This window comes from Lithobates pipiens, unplaced genomic scaffold (genome assembly GCF_037356315.1).
Source record: "Lithobates pipiens isolate NorthernLeopardFrog02 unplaced genomic scaffold, aLitPip1_a1.2 Scaffold_27, whole genome shotgun sequence".
NCBI classification, from domain to species: domain Eukaryota; kingdom Metazoa; phylum Chordata; class Amphibia; order Anura; family Ranidae; genus Lithobates; species Lithobates pipiens.
In genome coordinates, this window is record NW_027507788.1 from 153,177,598 (window position 1) to 153,190,332 (window position 12,735).

Sequence of the window (12,735 nt, forward strand, 5' to 3'; positions counted from 1 at the left end):
TGGGGTTAAAAGGTTGAGAGCCTGAAATCTACTTAACAGCATTTCATTCAGGAACAGTAGGCATTTCAACCCTTCTATTATGTCTTATTTTTACATTCTAGAAAAATTAAGACAAGCCCTCTATAAATACAAGTACATGCTGTTATGATCATATAAGCTGGATTGCGATGTTCACAAATGTAACTCTTTGTAAATGGCCCAAAACAAATCGGTGAAAACCATTTTGATCCTAAAAATCACCGGCTTTCTTGGGTGGGCAAAATTAAATTAAGAATTGTGATTGGTTAACATGTTATTCATCTGGAACATTTACCCATATATTTGTGACATTGCTTTCAGTGAGTTCATATAGTGCAATGTGTATATTTGTTAATGCTTAATATTTTTCCCCACTTTAGCAAAAAAGAAAAACTGATTATGGGAATAATAGCCACCAGACCCTGGCCTTAGTCTTCTACAATTCATCAGTTTGGTATATGATCCATCGTGTTTTCTTTATTTCCTTTAACCTTCGTCAAAGATAGCCCTTCTGAATGCTCCAGTGTCCTAGTCAGCTTATAGAGAAATCCTCAAAAGAAGGTATCTGTCGCTGGTCACTAACTCGACCTGAAAGTACTTTACATTTTTTTTGCTTGGCTTTGATAATCACCATTAAATTTGGAATTCTAGCTAGCATTTTATTTTTTCTTGGACAGATGGAAGCAGAAATTGCCGTCCGAGCAGATGTTCACTGTTTATAGCACAAATGGGAAGAACCCCACGTGCCCAATCCTGCCATGATTCTGCCCTCTATTTGAAATCTCCATTAAAGAATTTCCTCAATATTTTACCACTGTGCTTCCTAAATACATCCATGAATCTCACAAGTTGTACACAGGTAGTTGAACCATTTAGCTTGGACATGGATGACTCCATCTTTATGCATATATAGCCATGCACTGTTAATGGGACTTGAGGACCGGTTTAGGAAGCACTGTTTTCATCAATCTAGCACATATTTTATACAGGGTCTGCTTGGCAAACTTAGCTGAAACCTTTTATTTTTGGATTGGGTGGGAAGGGTTAAAATGTTGTCAAGTTTTTGTAGGGGAAAATCACTATGCACTTCATATACTGAAGACTTGACAGAAATCTCACCAAAAATAAGCTAAAGTGCACATTTTACAGTTCTCATCCACTAGGAAAGTTATATTTTATACCCGTTCTGGGGTCAAATGTAAAATGTAAGCTCTCTTCATTTTCTGTCCTGATGACAATGGTCATAGAAGAAGCAGTGGAGAATGATCTCCCCAAAGAATACAGAAACTGCAGAATTTGATAGGTTCTTAACCTTCCCTGCTTTATCCAAAACTATACAAAATAAATTTTTCACTCAAACTTAAAGCCAAAGACAGTTACTATTACAATATATTATTCCCTATTTCAGTAACTTGCTTTTCTAATAAGAAAAAAAATAATACATTCGGTGCAAAGAAACCCCAACTGCCAAATTCCTTTTCTGTAACTTCCAGATCAGGAAAATTCAATTTATGCCCAAAAAAAACTATGCTTTCGTTCACACCAGATGTGCTGCATTAACACTCATTATAAAAAGCATAGTGAGTACCTATTGTATATTTGCTCTGAATTGAGATATCCCAAATGTATATAATATGTTTCTTCTAAACCATGTTTATAGCACACTGCAAAGGCAAATGTGTTAAAGTTACATTAAAGCAAGCACTTCTGGTGTGAGGGGGAGCATAGGCATACGCTATGTCTGCCTGTCCTGATTCCTAAATCCTCTACATTTTGGAGAAAGCATAGCTTATTGAAGGACAGAATAACAAGATATGAAATTGAAGCCTTTATATATTTAAAATAAATCTGTGTCTATGAAGTTAGGGAAATGTCTGAGGATAGAGTACGGCAGATTCTGTAGCTGCCTTGTTTATAAAGGTGGAGGCAACCAGGCAGTCATGTGATCCTGGCTAGTAATATAGTATACTGGCCTAGAACAAGTATACAGCTACTGAGGTAACCTTTAAAATGATCAGGACATGGGGAACCTATGCTAAAAATGATTTTGTATACAATTGATGGTATGTTGGCCACACCATTAGTGGTTAATGAGAGAGGTTCCCCTTACGCTGGTGGTTATTGGAAAGAATTCCATTACACTGGTGGTCAGTGTAGTGCCTTCATACATTGGGGCACAGTAGGGAAAATGCTGCTTACATTGGTGATCATTGGAAGGAATGCCCCCTTTTACAGATAGTTGTCATGGTCATTGATGCCAGTGTTAGTTACCAAACTGTGAAAAAGAGGAGAAGTTTTACCGGTCCCATGCTCCCGGGCTCTGTGAAGTGGCATTAGTGTCAGAACTAGGCAGGCACCATCAGATGGGAGTTCTATCCACCACTAATCAAGGAACCCTTTGCAATCTCTGACAGAACTGTGGGGTTCCATGAATCCCTGGTTGAGAGGTTGTGAACCCAGGCTCAGGCTGTACAGGCACCTTTTTAAAACCAGTTGAACAATGACCGCTCCTACATTTCCATCTTCACAACTTTATTTTAAAGACCTTCTGACCCACTATCTGAAACCACTGTTTATGAATTACCTATATTTAAAAAAATTTAAAACATCTCTGTTGGAATGGTTTTCAATTGCCAAGAGACAATGCAGATAAATGTTATAAGCTGTCTTCTCCACTGAAGACTTTGGTCTCATGAATATATCAAGTATAAATAATAATAATCATGTTTTCTAATATTTTATCATTGTTATTTCAGAAATGTAACTCTGGGCCTGCCGTTGAAAGATCTCTGGTAAGAATTTATTTTGTAGTACAGGTTACACCAAACATGAATCCAAACATTCTGATTATGCAGTTCTAAAGAATATCATAAATATTTGTACATGTGCACCATTCAATATGCTTAGATCAAGCGAAAAAAAATCTGTCTCATCCAGTCCATGTTCTTCAACCTTGTCTATTCTTTAATTGGATTGTTTATGACCCCAAATAGTTCAGGATTGCTGTAAATTTATTCTAATCATATGCAAGTGCATGTTTCAGTTGTAAAATGCGCAGGCATCTGGAAGATGAAAACCAGGCTAAATATAGCTAAATATACAGTGGATATATCTTGTCTTCCAAAGGATTTATATTTCTGTCCATTCTAGACCTTTAGATTTACAATATACCGGTAATTATAATTGAGGAAACACGACCTATAAATCCCACTACGGTTTTAGTGTTATAACAACATTGATATCAACATATGCAAATACACTTGAAACATACTATAAGTGTCCAAATAATACAAAAGATAACATCCAATAACAGAGTAAATCTAATAAAGTGCTCCAGTATTGCATAAATAGTCTTTTGTTATTCACCAAGGGTCTATGATCTCCCTTAACAATGTTCTTCAAACTAACACCTCAACCCGTGTGATCAGAGCAATTCAACAGATTTTCCTGACCCCTAAATCAGTAGAAGGTCACCGGCACTTTACACCAAAAAACAATTTTCCACATTTCTCAAAAGGCAGGCACAGGCTAACCTGAGTCCCTTATTACACAAAAAGCACCTATAGTGTGGTAGTGTAACGTTTTGTTAAAAATAGTAAAAGTCCTGTTCGGGTGCACAATGCATTTTTGTCCAATTATGGACTTATTCACAAACTCCTTTGAGATCTTGAAAAAGTTCATAATTGAGATCCTTGAAGATCGTAGTAAAAACAAAAAAGGCTGATGCCTTTACACTATTATGGAGAATCATGTGGTAGTTGGGAGGTGGGGCCTCTTTGTAGTGAAGCTGCAATCCACACAGTGGTAAGATTGTCTAGAACACGTCACACATGTGAACTCATTCACAAAATACAAAGGCTTCTGTGAATGGACAGCAGAGGGGCAGGCATAACCGTTCCAGTTATTTGGCTCTTGAAGGAGTAGAGATCACAGCAAGTTATCTTCTTGGAGCACAATAAACCTGTCAGATGTAAATAGTAGAGCTAAGTCTATGAGGCAGCAGGCACCTTGTTGGACATAACTCATGGTATGCATGCAGTTTTTTTCAAAGCAGCTGAATTCCTGGCGCTTAGCTTTAAAGTTATTCTAAAGGAACAAAAAAAACAGAGCAGTCCCAATCCCCTTCTTTTTGTACCCACCCCCACCCCCCCAACAAGCAGTTCTGGCTCCTCTCTCTGCTGAGTGCCCCCAATAGCAAGCTATTTGCTGTGGAGGCACCCGAACAGGCTCTGTCCCAAGTAGTGCTCCTGTGAATGGACACGGTCCATTCACATACAGAGCATGGCTCAGTTCCACCCCTGCTCTCTCCTCATTGGCTTGATTGACAGCAGTAGGAGCCAATGGCTCCCATTGCTGTGTGACCCAATGAGGAGAGAGGCCCGGGAGAGACACTTCTCTCATTCACATCGCTGGTTAGAAATGGGACTCAGATAAATTCCTGGAATTCAGCTTTAAGTAACAGTTAGAGATCTTGTTCCTCTTCCATTCTGTGAAGGGGCACTAAACAGAGAAGCAACACATTGATATCTCATTCTGCTCTCTCCTCCTATCGTCATGTTCTTCTTTACCACATGAGCACTGCCACACAGCTGACTAGATCCTTTTTGCTGCTTCTCCCAGTCGGAGTTTTGCTGTGCAGGAGACTGCAAAAAGGCTACAAATTACAGAGCTGCAATAATTTGTGTCATATATTAGCTTAGGGTTCAGCTTAAACATTACCATATTGAAAGCTGTTGCTCTAGATTGTAGCCGTTATTTTGACCTAAAAATAGTATTAAACCCTCTGCATTTTTTAACACAGCCTTTCTCAACTGGGGTGGTGTGGCATCCTGGTTGAGAGAGTGTAGGGATCAAGCTCTCGGTGTGCCGGCTCCACCGGTCTCAGCACTGTATAGATAAACCGGCGGAGCTCTGAATTCTACATCTTCACACTGAGCGCTCAAACATGGAGAGCAGTGGAAGAGGGTATCTTTTCGCCTCCCCTTGCAGGCAGCAGTGCAAATTAACCATTCACTCAGGCAATGCGGGTGCAGATACAGTCTGCATTTGGCAAAAAGGCTGTTTGTGTGTGCGGAAGCTTGTGTGTGTGTGGGGGAGTTTGTATATGTGTGCAGGAGTTTGTGTGTGCATGTGTGCAGGAGTTTACACCAGCACTTGCAGTTTACAACTTTCATTGCTGCTGGCTCCTGCTCTCTTAGTGCTGATTACCTGAACTTCTAGTCTTCAAAGGAAAGAGTTAACAGTGGGTGCAGTCTAAGGCCAGTCTGTTATCTGGGGAAAGAGGTGGGAGGAGCAGGGAATACCTTGCCATCCACACTATGGAGAAGTATGTTACTGTTGATGCCACACAGTGTGGGAAGACACAACTCTAGGCCCTGCACAGAAGGGTGGCTCCACATAATGCTGCAAGACAAAGGAGTCACCCTGAAACAGGAAACCGGGGGCAGCAGTCATGGCACCAGCTTAAATAGGAGCATAGGCAAATATGTGATTAAAACAGGGGTTTAATATCACTTTAATCCATGTGTGGCAGGTGCAGTCATTCTGATTTCAGTTTACAGGACTCGGATAACTGAGTGATAAATTCTGATTGGTTGCTATACGTTACAGCATATTATACAATATTTTTTTGCATATTGAATAGATATTTTGAATAGTTTCTATCCAAGTGCTCTACTACACAGTTCTTTTACAAACTGAGCAGTGAAAACCCAATGCATTCTTCATTATTATCAGTTTACTGGCTATATAACACATTTTCTTGGAATTCTATGCATTGTCGGTTGCTAAACAGGCCAATTATACATTTATTGGCTACATTGCAAGAGTAACAGAAAAGGCAGAAGAGTTCTTGGCAATTAGTTAACACTCAAATATAATGAGACGTGTAGCAGAGGAAGTTTATAGCTAATTTGGCTTACAGTGGTAATGGTTCTCTTTGTCTTTTGTCCTTAATCATGATAAATATATTGTGTCTGTCCACATTGTCTATGCCAATTCAGCATGGCCCAAGCTCGTGGAGGTTGATTAGAGTGCAGCAATATGTGGAGCCCTATATCAGAACAGCCCACACACTCTATCTCCGCTCAGCAGCCTCCAAATGATATGGTCATTTGCTGATTAATTAATGGACATGTTAATGAAGCTGCTAAATTATTTCTTCACATTTATGGAAAGTTGATGAAACGAGACTGAAAAGTTATATTTTTCTCCATTTGATGATTATTATTTGAAGCTGGACACACAGCAGATATAAAAATACACATTTAACATAATTATTTATTCATTAAACCATCATTAAATGTACTGTACATTTAAATCTAATGTAAGTACCTGTTTATAGAGATGGGCTGAACATTCCCCTGTTCGGTTTGTGCCAGAACTTTCGAACAGTGCAAAAGTTCGGAGCTGAACAATGATCCCCATTAACCACTTGCCAACCGCTGCACGCCAATATACGTCGGCACAATGGCAGTGGTGGGCAAATGGGCGTACCTTTACATCCCCTTTAATCGGCGGGGTTAGCGAGCGTGCCCGCCACGTACAGTGTGACCGTGCCTGCGTCTCCTGGCGATCGTGTCATGGAGCCGCTGAATGGGGAAGTGCAAGTGTAAACGACATGACATGACAGAGATCACTGCCCCCTTACATCAGGAACAGCAATTGCTGTCATGCAAGTTGTAGCCCCCCCAGTTAGAAACATTCCCTTGGACACACTTAACCCCTTCATCGCCCCATAGTGGTTAACCCCTTCCCTGCCAGTGTAATTTACACAGTAATCAGTGCATTTTTATGGCAATGGTCCCAAAAATGTGTCAAGTGTCCGCTGTGTCTGCCATAATGTTGCAGTCATGATAAAAATCGCAGACCGCTGCCATTACTACTACTAATAATAAAAATGCCATAAAACTATCCCCTATTTTGTAGACGCTATAACTTTTTGCACAAACCAATGAATATACGCTTATTGCGATTTTTTTTTTTTTTTTACCAAAAATATGTAGAAGAATACATATCAGCCTAAACTGAGGAAAAAAACATATTTTTTTATGTATTTGTGGCGGATATTTATTATAGCAAAAAGTAAGTAAAGTTTTTTTCAAAATTGTCGTTTTTTTGTTTATAGCGCAAAAAATAAAAATCGCAGAGGTGATCAAATACCACCAAAAGAAAGCTCTATTTGTGGGAAAAAAGGACGTCAATTTTGTTTGGGTACAACGTCGCACAAATTGTCAGTTAAAACGGTGCAGTGCCAAATCGCAAAAAGTGCTCTGGTCAGGAAGGGGGTAAAATCTTCCAGGGCTGAAGTGGTTAATGTCTATGACCCAAAATTGAAAAATCAAAAGTACCCATCCATAAAGGCTTATATGCAAGTCATTGGGCAAACAAAGGGTTTGGGGTACGGCCCTGTGGGACATGTATCAATGCGAAAAAAAGTTTGAAAAAAAGATCAGTTTTAAATGAGCAGTGATATAATGATGCTTAATTTGACATAATAAAAATGAAAAATTTCTTTAAAGATAGTGCCTGGGGTGGGTCTTAGTCTGCCTGTAAAGTGGCACATCTGTACCATGTATAGAACCTGCTGCAACAAAAATGCCATTTATCAAGAAAAAGAATTGACATTTTCCCTGCAAGCTTTATTTTGTAAATGATGACTTGGGGAGCCAGTCTGTATGATAAGGCCACAATTTAGTGCATGCAGGACAAGATTAGAGATTTTCTGAATACATTCTGGTGTCTGTTTCGTAGACTTTGGATTGAAGTAAATTGGGCTTTGGGTGTGGTGGTGCCTTCACACCATAACACTATAGAGGTACTCTTGATGAAAGCAATAATTCGCCTTGCTGTAAAAAATGTATATGATATGCCCCTTTAAAGAGTGGCTGAGAAATCGGGCTTCAGTACCCTATAAAGGTACTATTAATGAACGCCAGAATTGGGCTTGCTGCAAATATTGAAACTGTATGCACCTGTAAACGGGTGCAGAAAATGTGGTCCTTGAGTGTTCATTGTGCTCATGAAACCTATACCCAAAAATGTATTGCCGATAAAATCAACACCCACAAAGCTAGGCAGTCTTGCACAGATTCCACATCCCAAAAACACTTAATCGGCAACATCGGCATCAGGGGCTTGATAAATGTTGCTAACCCAGGAATTATTAATTTTGATAAATGTTAGTCGGTCAACGGAGTCTGTGAATAGAGTCGCTCTATCTGTCACAAAAGCAGCACTGAATGTCCGTTTGGAAAGCATGCTGAATGTAGGGCAGCTCAACTGCATACTTGGCAAGTTCTGGTCATTGGTCAATCCTTATGACCCAGTAAATAAGTGGAAAGCTCTCCATGTCTGTTTTTGTCCCTAGAAATTCTTCTACCATATGATGCAGACGTTGCTAATGGGATGTGGAAGCTGACAGCCCTGGTGACGAGGACTAAAAAAAATTTGAAAGACATCACTGAGGCAGCCCCCTTCTTCACTGCTCCTCCTCTGACCAACAGAAGCCTCAAAACTAGCTTTTCCATGAGACTGTAACCTAGCAGAGTCAGGAAAGGCATTATATAAACTCTGAGACTTAAAAGTTCTGAGACTATCCCCTTGTAACAGTGGTCAAGGAGGGTTGCCAGCCAATAATGATCTTTCTCCTTGATGCCACAAATTCTTGGGTCCTTTCGCAGGCTTTGAAGCTTAAGGGAGGCCATGCACTCCAAGTTTGCAGAGGCATGAGAAGTCCTCGAGGTCACTGAGGATTACAGTATCTGGAACTGCCTCCCCCCAGCCAAGTACTACTCCCAAAGGTTCAGGGGATGGAAAACCATGATGTATGTCTTCCCCTCCTTCAAATGCCTCCAAAACCACCAGAATCCTTCTCCTCCCTCTCCTCTTGTGTGTTCTCTGGCAACGCAAAAATGGTGTCTGTATAAAGCGGCCCTTCCTCCTGCTGCTCTGCCTCATGTGCCCTGTCCATAATACCATGCAGAGTTATGCCAGCAGGAACACAATAGGGATTGTGTCACTGATGCATGCATTGTCATGGCTACAGTGTATGCATCCAGCAGCCATTAGCATGGTGAAAAAAAGCCGAGCTGCCCAGAGCCTGTCGTGTAATACTCCCACAGGTACTCGCTGATGGCCCTTTGCTGCATTTGTAGCTGCTGCAGCAGTGTCAAAGTTGAGTTCTACCTGGTGGGAATATCACAAATTGGGCGGTTTACAGGCAGGTAGAATTCCAGCTGAATTTCAGCCAACTGAACACTGGCTGTGTTTGGCTGTGTTTGACCACCTGAAATGGCTACAGACTCTTCTGGCCTGCTTTTGGAAGATCTTGCAACCCTGGGTGCCCATTTAAGAAACGCTACATCACCAAAGTGAGGACTTGTGCCAGGCATGGCACGTGTCAACTTTCCCTGTCAAAGGACAGACCGGAAGTTAGTGCCATTATCGCACACCACCATTCCTGGCTCAAGCTGGCATGGCACAAATTACCTCTGGGCCTGCCCCCGCAGAGCTGAAAGAATCTCTGCTCCGGTGTAGCTCCTGTCCCCTAGACAGACCTGCTGAAGCACTGCATCGCATCTTTCAGCTCATTGAACAGCCCCTCACATGCTTAGGGGTACTGGTGGTTCATAGGACAGTTCAGCAGAGGGCATGGAGGAGGAGGGGGAGGCGCTGACAAATCATCACCACCAGCTGTATAGAGATGTGGTGGCAAAACAAGCTCCAAAACTGACCACGTCTCAGCAGTAAGGTGTTCCTTGATGCTGACTACCATGCCCAACAATGCCACAACATTGCCTTCCACGTGATGATACAGAGCTGGAATGGCCTTGCGGGCAATGTGCGAACAGCCAATGTTTGGGCCGAACTTTTGCTCGGCTCAAACTGTTCGCCCAACACTACCTGTTTATACCCACTTCTTGTAATTCATAGCAACGCATAGCAACACTGGGGGAAGGAGGGTCAGTGTTGCTTTTATGTTTTCCATAGAGTAGTAAACATTATAAGCATGCTGACAGGAAAGAACACAGAGATGACCTCAGCCATTCTCCAGTCAGCAGGCTGAGAGTGCACCCTTGACCAAGCCTTATTGCAGTAGAGAAAAGTGAGGTCACAGACTTAGCGCTTCTACCTGATAGAAAAATATAGTCCTAGACTGATCTCTTTACTTGCTGCCAAATCACATATATGTAAGCTATTGTGTTCAAATTGTTATACTGAGGTTATGGTTGCAGTTGTCAGCCATAACCCAGGTATCAAAATAAAAATTGTGCCCCTTTACCCCAGTGCTCGCACGCAGGTCACGCATACATATGTAGATGGTGTTCGCACCATATGTGAAGTATCGCCTTAAAGAGGAAGTAAACCCTGATGAGTTTACTTCCTCTTTCATTCCCTGCAAAGGCAAAGCATAATGGACTTCTATGCATCGCATAGTAGTCCATTATGTGTCACTTACCTGACACAGTAGCCAGCGAAGTCGCCGCTGTCCCCTGTAGTCCGCCGCATCCATCTTCTTGGTGGGGTCTTGCAGCTCCACCGCTGTCATTCGGCGAAGTCGCGATGACATCACTCCCTCGCATGCGCACGGGAGCCGACACGCGCGGCAGCTCCGTCGTTGAGAATGCCACGCTCAGTGCGCCTGCGTGCCGTAGACAGCGGTGCCTGTTTTCGGGCAAATATCTCCTAAACCATATAGGTTTAGGAGATATTTCTTGGACCTACAGGTAAGCCTTAATCTAGGCTTACCTGTAGGTCAAAGTGGTTTGTAAGGGTTTACAACCACTTTAAGCACTCTAGTGGGAGCAAGAATTCAAGCTCTACACCGCCTTTGCAACTCTAAACTGGTAACCTGTAAAAATGTTTAAAGCGTTGCCTATGGTTAAGTTTGTCGCCATTCCGCGAGCATGCCCAATTTTAAAGTGTGACATGTTTGGTTTCTATTCACTCAGCAAAACATCGTATTTTCTGCTTAACCAAAATTGGGTTATATATATTGTGTTTTTTGGGGGGGTTTTTGCATTAAAATGAATGTGTATTTATTTCCGAAAAATTAAAAATGTGTTAAAAAATAAAAGCATCCTCACTGATGGAAGACCATTAAATAGGCGGTTCTCTAAATAATCTAGAGCCCATAAACATGGCTCCTGTCCCAAAAAAGTCAATAATACTGGAAGAAATGAATCAGACTGATCATTGGTGTGCAGTGCCAGTTAATTAGTTCTCTCATATAGAAGAAAGTCAAGGCATCTGAGTGTCCAAAGGGATTCCTTCATCAGGGCTTTACAAAATGCCATGCCATGCCACGCCACATTCCAATAGTTCATAAACCCTGATAATGGGGCCCTTTGGCAACCCAGAAAACATCTATGAACTGGCTATTTGTTGTTTTGTGTGGATCACAAGATTGGCAGAACTTATCTACTCAGAAAGATGGCTGTAGTGTTTAAAGGATTTGCTGGAGGTGTTGAGTCAGTTCCTGAATTTCTTGGCAAAGGGCAAGAAATGTATGCTAGAATGTTCAGGAAGCTCAGGAACCTGCTTTGGGCAGACACATGTGAGGATGTACAGTGCCTTGAAAAAGTATGCATACCTCTTGAAATGTTCCACATTTTGTCATGTTACCATAAATGTATTTTATTGGGATTTTATGTGATAGACTAACACAAAGTGGCAAATAATTGTTAAGTGGAAGGAAAATGTGGCGGTCAAACTTTTTTTTACAAATATCTGAAAAGTGTGGCGTGCATTTCAGAAGTCACCTACTTAGTAAATGGAGTCCACATGTGTATAATTTAATCTCAGTATAAATATAGCTGTTCTGTGAAGCCCTCAGAGGTTTGTTAGAGAACTTTAGTGAACAAACAGGATCATGAAGGCCAAGATACATACCAGACAAGTCAGGATAAAGTTGTGGAGAAGCTTAAAGCAGGGTTAGCCTGAAAAAGAATATCCCAAGCTTTGAACATCTCATGGAGCACTGTTCAATCCATCATCCAAAAATGGAAAGAGTATGGCACAATTGCAAACCTACCAAGACATGGCTGTCCACCGAAACTGACAGGCTGGGCAAGGAGAGCATTAATCAGAGAAGCAAACAAGAGGCCTATGGTAACTCTGGAGGAGCTGCAGAAAGACACAGCTCAGGTGGGAGAATCTGTCCACAGGACAACTATTAGTTGTGCACTTCACAAATCTGGCCTTTATGGAAGAATGGCAAGAAGAAAGCCATTGTTGAAAGAAAGCCATAAGAAGTTCTGTTTGCAGTTTGTGAGAAGTCATGTGGGGAACACAGCAAACATGTGGAAGACGGTGCTCTGGTCAGATGAGACCAAAATGTAACTTTTTGACCTAAAAAGCAAAACGCTGTTCATGCCGTAAAAAACTAACACTACACATCACTCTGAACACACCATCCCCACTGTGAAACATGGTGATGGTAGCATCATTTTGCTGGGATGATTTTCTTCAGCAGGGACAGGGAAGCTGGTCAGAGTTTAAGGGAAGATGGATGGAGCCAGATACAGGGCAATCTTAGAAGAAAACCTGTTAGTCTGCAAAAGTCAGCAGGACAATGACCCTAAACATACAGCCAGAGCTACAATGAAATGGTTTAGATCAAAACATATTCATGTCACATGTTAGAATGGTCACAGTCCAGACCTAAATCCAAGTGAGAATCTGTGGCAAGACTTGAAAATTGCTTTCACAGATGCT

At 41.5% G+C, this 12,735-nt stretch overlaps 1 protein-coding gene across 5 annotated transcripts in view; it reads left to right on the forward strand.

The window, feature by feature from the left end:
• Positions 1 to 12,735, forward strand: part of PLCH2 (phospholipase C eta 2) — a 998,026-nt gene that overhangs the window by 843,481 nt on the left and 141,810 nt on the right. For all 5 annotated transcript variants that reach the window (XM_077457673.1, XM_077457675.1, XM_077457674.1 and 2 more), the window contains one exon: positions 2,775 to 2,810. In XM_077457673.1, coding sequence (XP_077313799.1) covers positions 2,775 to 2,810 — 36 coding nt within the window. The remainder of the gene's footprint in view (positions 1 to 2,774; positions 2,811 to 12,735) is intronic.